The sequence below is a fragment of the Serinus canaria genome, chromosome 13 (assembly GCF_022539315.1).
Source record: "Serinus canaria isolate serCan28SL12 chromosome 13, serCan2020, whole genome shotgun sequence".
In the NCBI taxonomy this organism is placed as follows: Eukaryota; Metazoa; Chordata; class Aves; order Passeriformes; family Fringillidae; genus Serinus; species Serinus canaria.
Window position 1 is genome coordinate 8,597,360 of NC_066327.1, and position 12,875 is coordinate 8,610,234.

Below are 12,875 nucleotides of genomic sequence, written 5' to 3' on the forward strand. Positions count from 1 at the left end.
CCTTAAAGGGGGCAATGACTAAAACCATACAAAGTGAATACTGGGGGAAAATACAATTCATATAGCTGGACTTCAACCAGGAGACTAAAATCACCCTCTGTATGAGTACAAAATTCTCCCAGGACCTTTACTGGCATGAGTAGCAGGCTGTCAGACTAAAACACATCCCAAGCTTGGGTGCACTAACGTCATGAGAAAACACTGGTTCAATCCTGACTCAGAAAAACCCATGTCACCTACTGAGTCACCAAAACCACCCCTTGCAGCATGGATTTCCTTGGAGTCCTCTTTGTCAGCCCTGCTTAGAGCTGACCCTGTTTTGCCTATAAGGTTTAACACGATGGGAGTCAAAAGTCATATGATGCAATGAGCTGCAGTTTGTTTTCTCAGGGGCTCTCCCTCCTTCCAACAGCAACCCTACCAAAAGGCCTTTGTCTAAGGAGTAGAACAAGGAGCATAACACAGTGTTTGCATTTACTCATGGAAGAGCTACACCAGCAGTTCCTCTCAAGCCTCTGAAGTCAGCTCCAGTACAGTTACTTGGCCCAAGTTCATCCGAACTAAAAGGGCTGACTTGGTTCAAATGTGTTGCACAACCAAATGATAAAATTTGGGGGGAGGGAGGGAGGGAATGACTGGTGATGACACATGTATTTAACACTGCATGTCTCCTCTTTCCAGATTAGGAGGAGCTGGCAAGCTGCAGTCTGTACACATGCCAGCAGCGGATGTCGGCACATATACAACACTTTTCAGAACAACATACTGTTGAAACATGTAGTTCAACTCCAAGGTACCCCTTCTGTTCAGTTAGCCCAAAACAGCTATTAGAATTGTATTGCTTAATATGGCAGGATTTGTAGCACAGCTTTTAATGCTGCTTTAATCTGGTGTCTTTATAGCCACTTTGGAAGCACTCAGAAGTTGGTAGGAGCAGCCCTGCTCTGCTTTTCTCAAGCTCTTCCACATCCGTTTGAGCTGGGGGAAGTGACAAACCTGTTGGCAAGAGGGAAATATCAAGGATAGAGGGAGTGTCATAAGTGATACAGGAATATAATCCTCTCTTCCGCTTTCACATGTCCTCACTCTCCTTTCATTTTTCAGTCTGAAGTACAGAAAGGCACAATGATGACAAGCTCACCCTGGTTCATATCAGTGTGTCTTGAGAAAGTCACCAGTAAAGATCTGAAAGAAATGATGTCTGCAAAATAAATAAAAATATATTCCAAGTCAGAAATGAAGTGTTCTGCATACAGTAACAGAAAGCTCTGCCTTGATGACTTCAGATTTTAAAATAAAGGATTCAGTTCTTTACTACTTTTTCTTTCAAAAATTTTGGTGTGAACATTTATAAGTTCAGCATCCCCCTAATCCCATATTCTTTTTCCTGCTTCATTTGCCCCTTCATCTCTTCAATTATTTTATTCTTTGTCACAAACAATCACTAACAGTCATTAAAAAAAAAAAAACAATGCAGAAAAAAAACCTCATCTTTTGGTTTGGGTCTGGAGTGATGCTGGGTGTATCAGAAATGGCCAATACACCCCAAGACCCCAAGTCACATTAGTCAATTTCAGACATTGGAATAATTTTCCTTTAGTTTCTGATCTGGCCACTCTATCCCGCCACCATTATCCTGACAATTTCCCTTTATTCTCACTTCCTAGCAGCTGCTTCCATTTCACTCCCCCTTTCTTTCTGTGTGGCTCTGGCTCTGGGGGGGAGCTGGTCAGGCTGCAAAGGCTCAGGGAGGGCTTCCTGCCGTGGGACTCAAATGGGTGCAAGGCAGGAGCTGCCAAAGCCTCCAGCCCTGCTCTGCAGAAGTTTGATGTGCTAATGTGGGATCACAGAGAGAGCTGCAGCCAACCCCTTCCCCTCTTCCTCAGAAGCACCAGTCCCAGCAGGTACCTCTTGCTGAAGCAGCCTCTGGCTTGGGTCATGTTCCTTTTACTGCCCTCTCAAGCACCCAGAGAGAGAAGTTTTCCATCCAGATGTCCCAGGTCACCCCAATTAAAACCAGTTTCACTGACACTCACTTCAGCAGTTCACTGCTGCCATCCAGACCTATTGTCACCTTCTGATCTACCTAACCTAGATTTTTCCCAATAATTCCTGAAATTTAAAAATTAATCACAAAATCATGGAATCATTAAGGTTGGAAAATACTTCCAAGACCGTCAAGAACAACTTTCAACTGAATACTGCCATGCACACTAAATCATATTCCAAAGTGTCACATTAACTTGGTTTTTGAACAGGAGGGGCCAGGATTGGTGGCTCCACCACTTCCCTCCACTGACTCTTTTAACACCAGAGCTGTCCTTTAGAAATGAGCTCATTCTGACAAAAGCAAGCTGGGGAGTGCCTGTGTGGGAAATTACACTGCCCTGTCTGATGGAGCACCTTTGGTGGGAGATACACAAGGGAAGAAGCAGTTGGAAGGTGGGTCTGGATCACCATCTCTTCACCAGGCTCAGTTACAGCCTGGACAGCATGTCTGAGCAGAGCCTGAGCTAAAAAAGGACAATATTTGGATTTCTCCTGTACTTTGTCCCATCCAGTGTTCAAACAGGAATCCCAGGACAAAGTGTACTGTATGTGAATTGTAGCAAATGCATGGGAAGAGGCTACTTCCAATGGGTTGTGAGGTTTGCTTAAAATGTAAAGAACACTTTAAGAGATAAAAGCAGACCTGTGCCTTGGTTTGTTAAAAAATCAAGTTTTATAGACCCAAAAAATTAACATAATTTTCCCTATAGTTTACGTAAAAATTGTTGTGGAAGAAATGAGTGGGATTTCTGCAAATGTGTCTGCAAATCCATCTTCATGGATCCTTCTAATTTAGAGGCATGAGTCATTGGAGCAGGGACTCCTTGGATGCTTGTGTGACCACAGGATGCAGCCCTGGAAAAGTGTTTTTGTAAACAAATAAACATGTTCCTTCCTGTTTGAAACTCAGATCTTTCAGCATTGGGCAAGCGCCTGAGAACCTGACAGTGAGAGTAATAAGAAATATTAAATGCAATGCCAGTTGCTTGGTCCAATTCCAACAGCAAGAGGTGAACAAAACACACAGAGTGAAAAACCAGATTAGTCTTTTAAAATGCTTTAATAATCTGAAGTGTTATGGGTATCAGGAGCAAAGAAAAGACTTGTTAAGTGAAAATTGCTTGAAGAGATGGTCTTATAACCTGACAAAATCAGAACAGAGGGTAAAAAACTAAAAATTGGTGAAATTGATGGTGGCCTGTGCCATGCACACAGGGAGTGATCCAAAGATCACAGGCTCCAAAATGGATTTCACACTATGGCTTTTGACATTTGATGAAGTCTTTTGAGAGATTATCCTCATTTCCTGGAGAAAGCAGGATGCAGGCCCCAGTCAGCAGTCTGCACTACCTTTGCTACTTGACTCCCAAAGGGGAAAAATGGAGTCTCCAGTCCTAGCAGCTGGAAACATTTCCAGAAAAGCTTGTAGACATTCAAAAGCAACCTAAATATTGCAGTGTCAGGGAGTCAATTTTCTGTTGGTAGTTTAAAAGCAAACTTCTGTCAGCTGTCCGGGAATCCATTTAGATCAATGCATAAAGTCAAATAAACGCTTAAAGTTCCTCAAGATTAAGAGTGAATCCAGTCAGGAAATGGCTGAGCCACTGCTTGACCCTTTTTTCTGTCACAGACCAACCTGGAGGATGCTCCAGCCCAAATCCTGCTGTACCTGGGCACAGAGCAGCCAAGGAAAGGAGAGCAGAGCCTTGTCCCTGGCCCCAGCTGGGTCGGGATGTTTCAGCTGCAAACGATAGATCTATTCTACGTATTAGAGCTTGTCTAGACTAAGGAAATGTTCCTGCTATGACTATGCTGGGGTAATTACACGAGTGTAAACCCCTTTGGGCAAAACAGAGCTTTCAGTGGCCTGATTTACGCTGGTCACTTGCCAGGATTAGTTCAGCTGGTACCAGCCTGTCCTCCAGGAGCTCCTGCTCCCAGCTGGAATCCCACACAGAAGTTTTCATCCGTCTCATCTGAAACGTTGGCACTGCCAATCTATCAGTCAAGGCATCCTTGTGGGATGGTTGTGCTAATGTTTTTCTCCAAAAGGATGGTAAGTATTTAGAAGGCTCTTCTGCTAGTAGAGAACTGATTAATAGGCTAAAAAAATAAAATAAAATAAAGAAATTCTGAAATAAATTTGGCTTAAATTAAAGCATATTTGGATTTGTACATGCATATCAGGGAAATGTGTTTGCTGCAAATACAATGAAATAGGAAAGCTGATGTAGGATGTTTAACCTGCCAGGGGTAGATGTGTCCCTTACCTTCATTAAATGAACTTGTGTGTGAGGACAAAATGTGTCCAAACAGTAAAATGGGAGCTACTCCAAACTGATCAATTCAATTGATCAAAAAAAAAAAAGATTAAAAAAAAATCTCCTAAATTAAATAAATACAGGGATGGCCCTTTTAAAGCACAGAAGGTGGAACCCTGGTCTAGGAGAAGTCAGTGGCAACATTTACATTGAATTTAAAGGAGAGGCTTCACTTACTCTAAGGTGTAAAACCACACAGTGCTGCTGTGCAAAGCATGGTGCAAAATACATGTGCTGAGTTTCACACACAGCATTCAGGGAACATGTTGATAAATGCAAGATGAGGAACAGGCAGACTAACAGACAGACTTGGTTATATTTTAATCTGGTTTACTGTTACCTGCAGGTGTCACAGTTAAAATGTTCTAAAAAGTTACTATATACCCTCAATTCTAAACAGTTACTGGAAGGACAGCTAGAAACTGCAACAGTAAAGCAAACATGCTCCTTTAAAAGTTTCCTTATTAAAAAAAAAAATTAAAAAGGAGGGGGAAAGTATGTCTGAAGCACAAAGATGACATCAGAAAAGTTCCTCAATTCACAGATGGCTGCACCTTTCAAAAAAAATTAAAACAGGAACTCTAGATTGATTTAATCACCCATACAAGCGAAAAAACGTAATGAAGATATTTAGTGCCAAATTGGTTTCTTGGGACCTTTTCCATGTAAATAATACAAATCAAACCTTGAAGTTCAGTGCAGATATGATCTGACAAGTAAGCCAGGCTTTTTGTTTTCCTTTGATCCAGCTCCAGAAATATTTTATCCAAGGTAAAGTTGGTTTTAAGTGTTTTCCATTTTAGTTTTTAATTTTGGATATTCATCATATAGGAAACTTGCTTATAATGCTTCTAACACCAGTCAGGCTGCACTGACTCACAGCACCAAACCTGAAGATTTTCCTGTATTTTCTTGTAAGAATATCAAGAACTCCCAGTGTGCCATGGGATCAACTTCCATTGCTTGGTTATTTTTAAGGGTACAGGAAACATGGACAACCCTAGCTGAATGTTTTAGACATATATATCAAGACAAGCCAACTACAGTATTTTTTGTACTGTTCCACTTCCCCTAGGTGTGTTGGGGAATAATACTTATGAAGGTAATAAGATGGACAGGCCTTTGCTTTCTAAGTGATTCCCCAAATTCCCCACATACTGCCATTCCCTCAGGATGCCATCTGGGAGCAACAGTGCCTTCTCTTGGAAGAAAATTTTCATGTGTTAGGGGTTTTTGTTTGGTTTGGGTTTTTTATTTGGGGGGGGGGTTGGGCTTTTTGTTTTTTTTTTTTTTTTATTTGTTTGGTTGGTGGGGTTTTTTGGTTTTGTTTGTTTGTTTGTTTTTGTTGTTGTTTTGGTTTTTTATATTTTACTTGTCTGATTCTGTTAAAAATAAAAATTTAAAAAATCTTTTTCTATTCCATTTTCAAACCAAGACGCAGATTCTGCAGTCCAGCAATATATATATAAACCTGAACTTGTTCACAGTTTTCAGTGTTGTGTGCCTAAATACAGATTTAGGCACCTTGCTGTAGGCATGCAGTTTTCAAAAAATTCAGCTCTTGTCAATAACGTAAAATCCTGTGGATTGTCTTCCTTCCACAAATTGGTATGTAGTATATTTAGAATTAACAGGGCCCGTTTTCTCTTTTGACTCGAGTATGTGGTGTAAGGTTAATGAAAATAAGATGGATGTTTTATTTTGGGTCTTACATATAATATTATTAAATGTGCCCACCAGAAATGTAGGATAAAATATTTGCTCTGCTTGAAGATTATGTGATATTTGTATTCTAAGCCTCACCACAGTGGGTTTCTTTAAATAGAAGCTATACTTTACTCCTAAATTGCTTAAGGCAAAGGAAGCAGAGATGATGTTTTTATGAATGTTTAAATGCAAATGGAACTGAGAGTGAATGCTATGCTAGCTAACATCAAAGGCTCACCAAAGTCTCTGCATTAATGAGGCTCTTTGTTTCCTGGATCACAGATTACAACAGGTTTCCAACTCATTGCCAAGGCTTTATCTCCATTTGGGAGGGCTGTAAATCTCAGACGATTTTTTTCACATGCAAAACAAGAGGATCATCTGAAAGAAGAAGGAAAAAAAATCTTAAAGTAGCAAATATTTCATTCAAATGATTATTCCTCAAAGTGGCTGCATCTTTTTTTATTTTTGGAATGTTTAAAAGAATGGAAATTTGCCAACGGAGTTTCCTATGGGGCAGTTTATTCATTTGGAGGAGAAAACTAAGCAGGAAAAAAGCAAACAGCATCCTTCCCATCTTCTTCAGCATGGCATCAACTGTGCCCCCAAAATCAGAACAATAATTCTATGTCATGCAAAATCAGCAATTAGCAGAAAGACAGATTTTGCTCCATTTAAATATATTCAAGTACTTTTCAAAGTGGCTCCAACTAGTTCTTCTCCTCCCCAAAAAGTAATGAGATTATATCCCTAGTAATAATACCCTAATTAACAAGAGAAATAGGGACCAAGATTTTTAGCTTCCTATTCAAGGGCTGAATGTGACAATATGTTGTATATTGGGTCATAAAAAACAATTTACATGGCGTCATTACAGTCTGTAGCAAAGTCTCCAGGACCCAGGGCTATCTTGTGCAATCTTAATTAAGGAAAATAAATATCGGTGTGTTGTTTTAAGCTACTGGAGACATTCACAGGACCTGTCGTGTGTGATCAGAAGAGATGGGGAGTTTCCTTTTCCATGGGAACTGCTTAAAAAACCCTCCGACGCCGACACACAAGTGTCTAGTGCCTTCGAAATGGGCTGCGAAGACGGTAATTTCTTGTTTCCTGACCCTCGGGGCCAAGCAGGAAAACTAATAATTTTCTGCCACCCCACGTCACGTCTGTGCTGCGAAGGGGCCGAGGGCGCGGTGGCAGCAGGGCACGGCGGGTGGCCAGGGACACCCACGTGTGGCACGGGTGTGTCAGCACCCACAGCTGGCAATGGGCAGTGTGTGTGTGTGTGTGGGTACACACCTGTGCTGTGTGTGCCTGAGCTCAGGTATCCGTGCCCTGATGGGTGTCACTGTGTGTGTGTGTGTGTGGGTACACACCTGTGCTGTGTGTGCCTGAGCTCGGGTATCCGTGCCCTGATGGGTATCACTGTGTGTGTGTGTGTGTGTGGGTACACACCTGTGCTGTGTGTGCCTGAGCTCAGGTATCCGTGCCCTGATGGGTGTCACTGTGTGTGTGTGTGTGTGTGGGTACACACCTGTGCTGTGTGTGCCTGAGCTCAGGTATCCGTGCCCTGATGGGTATCACTGTGTGTGTGTGTGTGTGGGTACACACCTGTGCTGTGTGTCCCTGTGTCCTGATGTGTCTGTGTGTGTGCTCACATCTGTTTATCCGTCTGTGCACACACACGAGTCCTGGTGTTGCAGTGTGGTTTTGTACACTCATCCCAACGAGTTTCAGTGCACACACATAAGTGCTGAGGTGTGTCTGTGTGCACACGTACCCATCCTGATGTCCTGCTGTGTACACACGTGTGTCTGCTCCTGGATGTCTCTCTGTGTACACATACAAGTCCTGATGTCTCAGTGTGTGCACACACGTGTTGGTGTGTTCTCATGTGAGCTGTGTGCACACACGTGCACTGATGTGTGTCAGCAGTACCACGTCTGGCCTTCTGTCCTCACAATTTAGTCATGTCCTGCTGATCTGCTCTTGTAGATCCATAGGTGCATGTGAGCATGCAGATGTGTTTGTGTGTGCAGCTGTGTGTGTACAGATGCCTGTGTGTGCCAGATGTGCAGCTGTGTGTGCTGATGTGTGCAGTTACATGTTCTTTTGTGCCGGTGTATCTGGGGCTGTGTGTGGATCCCACTGCCATGAGTGCTCGTGTGTGCCAGATGTGCAGCTGTGTGTGCTGTGCGTGTGCACATGTGTGTGTGCAGCTGTACACACCCCTGTAGGGACATGAGTGGGGCCGTGTAGACCCCGACACGTGCTGATGTGTGTGCACACGGTAAGTGTGAATGCGTGTGAGGTGTGTGCCTGCAGCCGTGTGTGTGAGGCAGCACCGACTGGTGCAGGTGTGTGCTCTGCCGTGGGCTGCAGGAGAGCTTGTGCCACGGTGCGTGTGCAGATGTCTGTGTGCAGGGGTGTGGAAGGGCACAGGTGTGCACGGGCCGTGTGCGTGTGTGCTCAGATGTGCGCGCAGGCACGTCCGTGTGCGCAGGCATGTGTGCACACAGGTAGGCACAGGTGTGTGTGTAGCTGTGCGAGCAGAGATGCGTGTGTGTCACAGATGTGCGCACACACCCGGGGCTGCACCAAGCCCCCGGTGCTGCCCACCCTGCGGGCCACCCCGCACCCCCATAGCCCCCCCGGGCCAGGAGGGGGTCACCCCGCCGTAGCGGGGTACCGGGCTGGCTGTGCCTTTAACGGAGAGACTTGGCGTGGCGGCGTGTGTGCCAGCAAGCGTGTCCGTGTGTGTCTCGGTGCGCGCGCCCCTGTGTGTGTCTGTGTGTCCGTGTGTCCCTGTGTGTGCCCGCCCCCGGCCCCGCCCCGGCGCTGCCAATCACCCGGCGGCCGCTTTGATGTCGCAGCGCTCGCCCGCCGCGCCGCCGCGCTCGCAGTCGGACCGGGCGCTCCGTGCTCCGCCAGCCGCCGGCGCCCGCTGCTCCAGCCAAACTTCCCGGGGCTCGGAGGGCGGGGGGGCGGCGGCGGCACGGGGGGGCCCGTGGAGCCCGGCATCCCGCGACGCCTGCCCGCCCGCAGCCTGCCGAGCCCCCCGCGGGCCGCCGGAGCGGGGAGGGAAGAAGGAGGGGGGGGCCAAAGAAAAGAGTGACGAGGGGAAAGCAATTCTAATTTTTTTTTTTTTTAAAGGAAAGATTTAAAGGGAATTTGGAAAGGGGGAACAAAATTAAAGGAGAGAAAAAAGTTTAAAAGTTAAAGGAAAGGAGGGAAAAACTTTGAAGAGAAAAATTCAAGAGGGAGCTAGTTTTTATTTTTAATTTTTTTTTTAAGAGGAGGAAAAAAAATAATTGAGGGAGAGAAAAAAATAGTAATTGCGAAGGGCTTGATCCGGGAGAACAATACTCGCCGGGAAAGTTGCTGCGCGGCGGGGAGGGAGCGGCGGGAGGAAAATGCCGCAGCTGGGCAGCGGCGGCGGGGACGACCTGGGCGCCACGGACGAGATGCTGGCCTTCAAGGACGAGGGCGAGCAGGAGGAGAAGATCCCTGAGAACGCCTTCACCGAGCGCGACCTGGCCGACCTCAAGTCCTCGCTGGTGAACGAGTCCGAAGGCAGCGGCAGCCCGGCCGCCGCCGCCGCCGATCCCGAGGTGAGCCGGGCCGGAGCGGCCCCGCACGGCGGCCCCGCGCCCCCCGCCCCGCGCGGCCCCCGCCCCACGCCCCCGCGCTGCCCCTCTCTCTCCTCCCCGTGCAGGCCCTCCGGCGAGTGCAGGATCCGCAGAGGGTGTACCAGGAGAAGCTCCCGGACCACATGGATGATGGTTAGTCACAACAACCTCCGCGTGTTTCTGTGTCCCCCTGTCCCCATTCCCGGTTCCTGCTGGTCTTCCCCGTCTAGTGCTTGACCTCCCCGGTTCCCCAGCCCATCAGCCTGACACCCCTGGGAGTGAGGGATGCTAGCCTGGTCACCGCAGCCCCCAGCGGGAAAGCTACTCCTGACAGCGCCAAGGCTTCCCTGTGTCCCCACTGTGGGAGTCTGCACCCGTGGGGAACCCTGCCACTCCCCATCACCTTCTCTGAGGAGTATGGGACGAAAAGACTCCTACAACGTGCTGTAACCTCTCTGGGGACCCCTGACAGGTGGAGGAGTCACCTGTCATAAGACAAATTTTGACAGGGAACATTGATTTCAGCAGGTATGAAACATCAGGACCCAGGGATGTATAAAGGATCTGCCTATTCTGGTTACCCTTTCCTGATGCTCTCAGATCCGTATCTGCCCAATGGATCTATGTCACCTCTGGTGAGTTCCTCCTCTCTGTATGGAGAAGTTTTCACTGCTGAAGTATGTTGCAGGTATTGTGCAGGCACCTACACATGCTTTTTTCCTGACAAATTGGAGCCCAGTTTCTGAAATACCTGGACACTGTTCTGTCCAAGCCAAAAGAAAAAGCAGTGGGAACGGGGAGAGATGCTCAGCAGGAAGCGCCCGCTTTGCTCTGAGTTTGCTGGAGGAGCTGCTTTTCCAGTCTTCTCATCCTCTAGGTTTGGCTTTACTCTTCCAGCAGTCAACTCCCAGTATCTCATGGAAGAGTGTCTGTTCCTTTTTCTGGGTCACAGACTTTGGAGGGAGCAGCTCCCGGTCTTTGTGTTTGTGTTCAGGGATATGTCCCGCAGCTGAGTTTGTGTGTTAGGGCTCTGCTGTGGATGATGGCCCAGAAAATGGATCTTGTGCTTCTAAAATGGCAATAGAGGTTTTCAGGAAAGGCTTCGTGCTGCTGGAGGACTATTCCTATCTTCCTCCTGGAAAGTTTTTCCCTCTCAGTTTGAATCAGCTGTAGTAATTCTGTATGATCTCATGTTTCTGAGTTTTGCCACCTGAATGATTGAACTAAAGTCTTCTTTACAGAAGCTGTCTTTTCCCACCACCATCTCAGAACCTGAGAAAATAATGTCCTGACATTGCAGCAGACAGTCAGTGCTGGTGTCACTCCTGGGAGCCGGCACTGCTGTGTTTGTTTCAGACGTTGTTTTAGCCATCAGCAAGTGAGGGCGGAAAGTAATTTGGTTTATTTCAGGTTCAGGTTTTAAAAGAATATGTAAACATGTCCTTAATTTCGGTCGTTTGCTCACAAGAGGGGTAGGATGTCAAACTGGTGTTAGGAAAAATGGATGGGTTGTGGAGTATGAAACTTACAATTATTTGTGGAAATCAGTGCCGTACCCTCACGCCTGACCCAGCTGGCCTGGGTAGCAGGAGACAGGTCCCTGCATGAGCCTGCCTGTACCCCACACAGCTTTTCCTAGGAGATTCAGTTTTCCTGGCTGCAGACTGCTGGAACTTTGCTGAAATTTGCAGAGATCAAGGATCTATCCCTAAACTTTTAAGTCTTCCTTCAGTTTACGGCAAGAAAAGATGTGTTTGCAGGGCAGGGCACACTTTCGTTGTTGTAATCCAGATAAGCATTTCTTCTGCTGCTTCCCACCTTATCCAGGTACCCCCCTCATTCCTCAAAATATTAAGTTGTTTTCTTCCTGATAAACTTTAAATGTTTTTAAATTTGTCTTATGTAAACATGCTTAATTTGCTCCCTGAGATAGAATTTGGATAAGTCCAGAGTTCCATCAGTCGGGCATCTTTTTGCTATGGTGGAATATTTCTTTTAATCTTAAACTCTTCCTAGATGGGCAGCAAAGTGCAGTAGCCTATTTATCAGCATCTAGGCTATAAAGTAGATTGTGGTTAAGGAATCACCTTTTCCCTTGGTAACAGAATAAAATCCAAGTGGTTGCTGTCAGAGCAGCAGACAGGAGCAAATGAACTGTGCAGAACTGGAAGGGGAGAAGATACAAATAGCAGAGAAGGAATGATCCCATCCCCTTGAGGGCCATCAAAATCATCCAGTGCCTCAAACAGCTTCCTTTAGGCCTGTTTGGATCCTGCCGTGGTTTATGAAGAACTGATTTGATGTTTTCAGTTAAAAACCTGGCAGACAGGGGAAGATTTCTTCCTCATGAAGGCTGGTCTTGCTTTTTTTTCAACTTACTACAATAACCATGTCAATATATTATTCTGGGCAATTTTGTCTTATGTTTCTATTGACTGTGCAAAGGCTATCATGGTAAATTATGGGTTGCTCTCATATAGATTTATTGCTGCTGTGTACATTATAGAAAGTGTGGGCTATAATCTGGTGGCTGCTTCCAATAATCGAGGAGGTCAGATCTGTGACCGAAGATTGCAGATACTTAACCATCCATAAAAGTGTGTTTAATTAACACTTTAGCACGAGTCAGGGAGGAGGGTTGTGTGAGTGAATAGGATTAGGTATCACAATCATGCGTGCACTTGATAGTGGAGATTGTATTTTGGTTAATGAGGCTTCCTGGAAACAGTTGTTTGCAAGTAGGATTAATTTTAGAATCTTAAAAAAAAAAATCAATTAAAAAATTAAACCAGGAGTAGTTTGGCAAACTGTCAGGGCTTTACACTGAAAGCAGTAATTTACCTGATTGAAAACAGAGAATAACTCCCTGAAATATACAGAGCAGCTGGCATCAAGGCTGGGGCTGAACCCCTGCCCTGCAACACTCTATAAAACCACATTTTTTTCGGTGGGCTCCCCACAAACCCTGTGGGGGAGCTGTGAGTGGCTCTGGACTGGCTCTAGCGCCTGCCTGGCTGGGTGTGTTGCTACCGGCAGTACCGGGGTGCTGCTCTCATATCTCCTATTTTCTTTCTGACTTTGTCAGCAGCACCACTTTGGTTTGTTTCCCTCAAGGTGTTTGTAGCCACTAACTGTTATGTTCCTCGCCTGAGCATCCTGCTCAGGTCCC

The 12,875-nt window shown here is 45.9% G+C and overlaps 1 protein-coding gene across 6 annotated transcripts in view; it reads left to right on the forward strand.

The window, feature by feature from the left end:
* Positions 1 to 9,108: 9,108 nt before the first annotated feature.
* TCF7 (transcription factor 7) overlaps positions 9,109 to 12,875 on the forward strand; it is a 67,078-nt gene continuing 63,311 nt past the window's right edge. Inside the window, exons 1-3 of one of the 6 annotated variants that reach the window (XM_050979713.1) lie at positions 9,109 to 9,688; positions 9,793 to 9,859; positions 10,232 to 10,341. In XM_050979713.1, coding sequence (XP_050835670.1) covers positions 9,491 to 9,688; positions 9,793 to 9,859; positions 10,232 to 10,341 — 375 coding nt within the window. In that variant the 5' untranslated portion in view covers positions 9,109 to 9,490. The remainder of the gene's footprint in view (positions 9,689 to 9,792; positions 9,860 to 10,231; positions 10,342 to 12,875) is intronic. The other 5 variants (XM_050979714.1, XM_050979715.1, XM_050979716.1 and 2 more) reach the window with 5 other exon arrangements.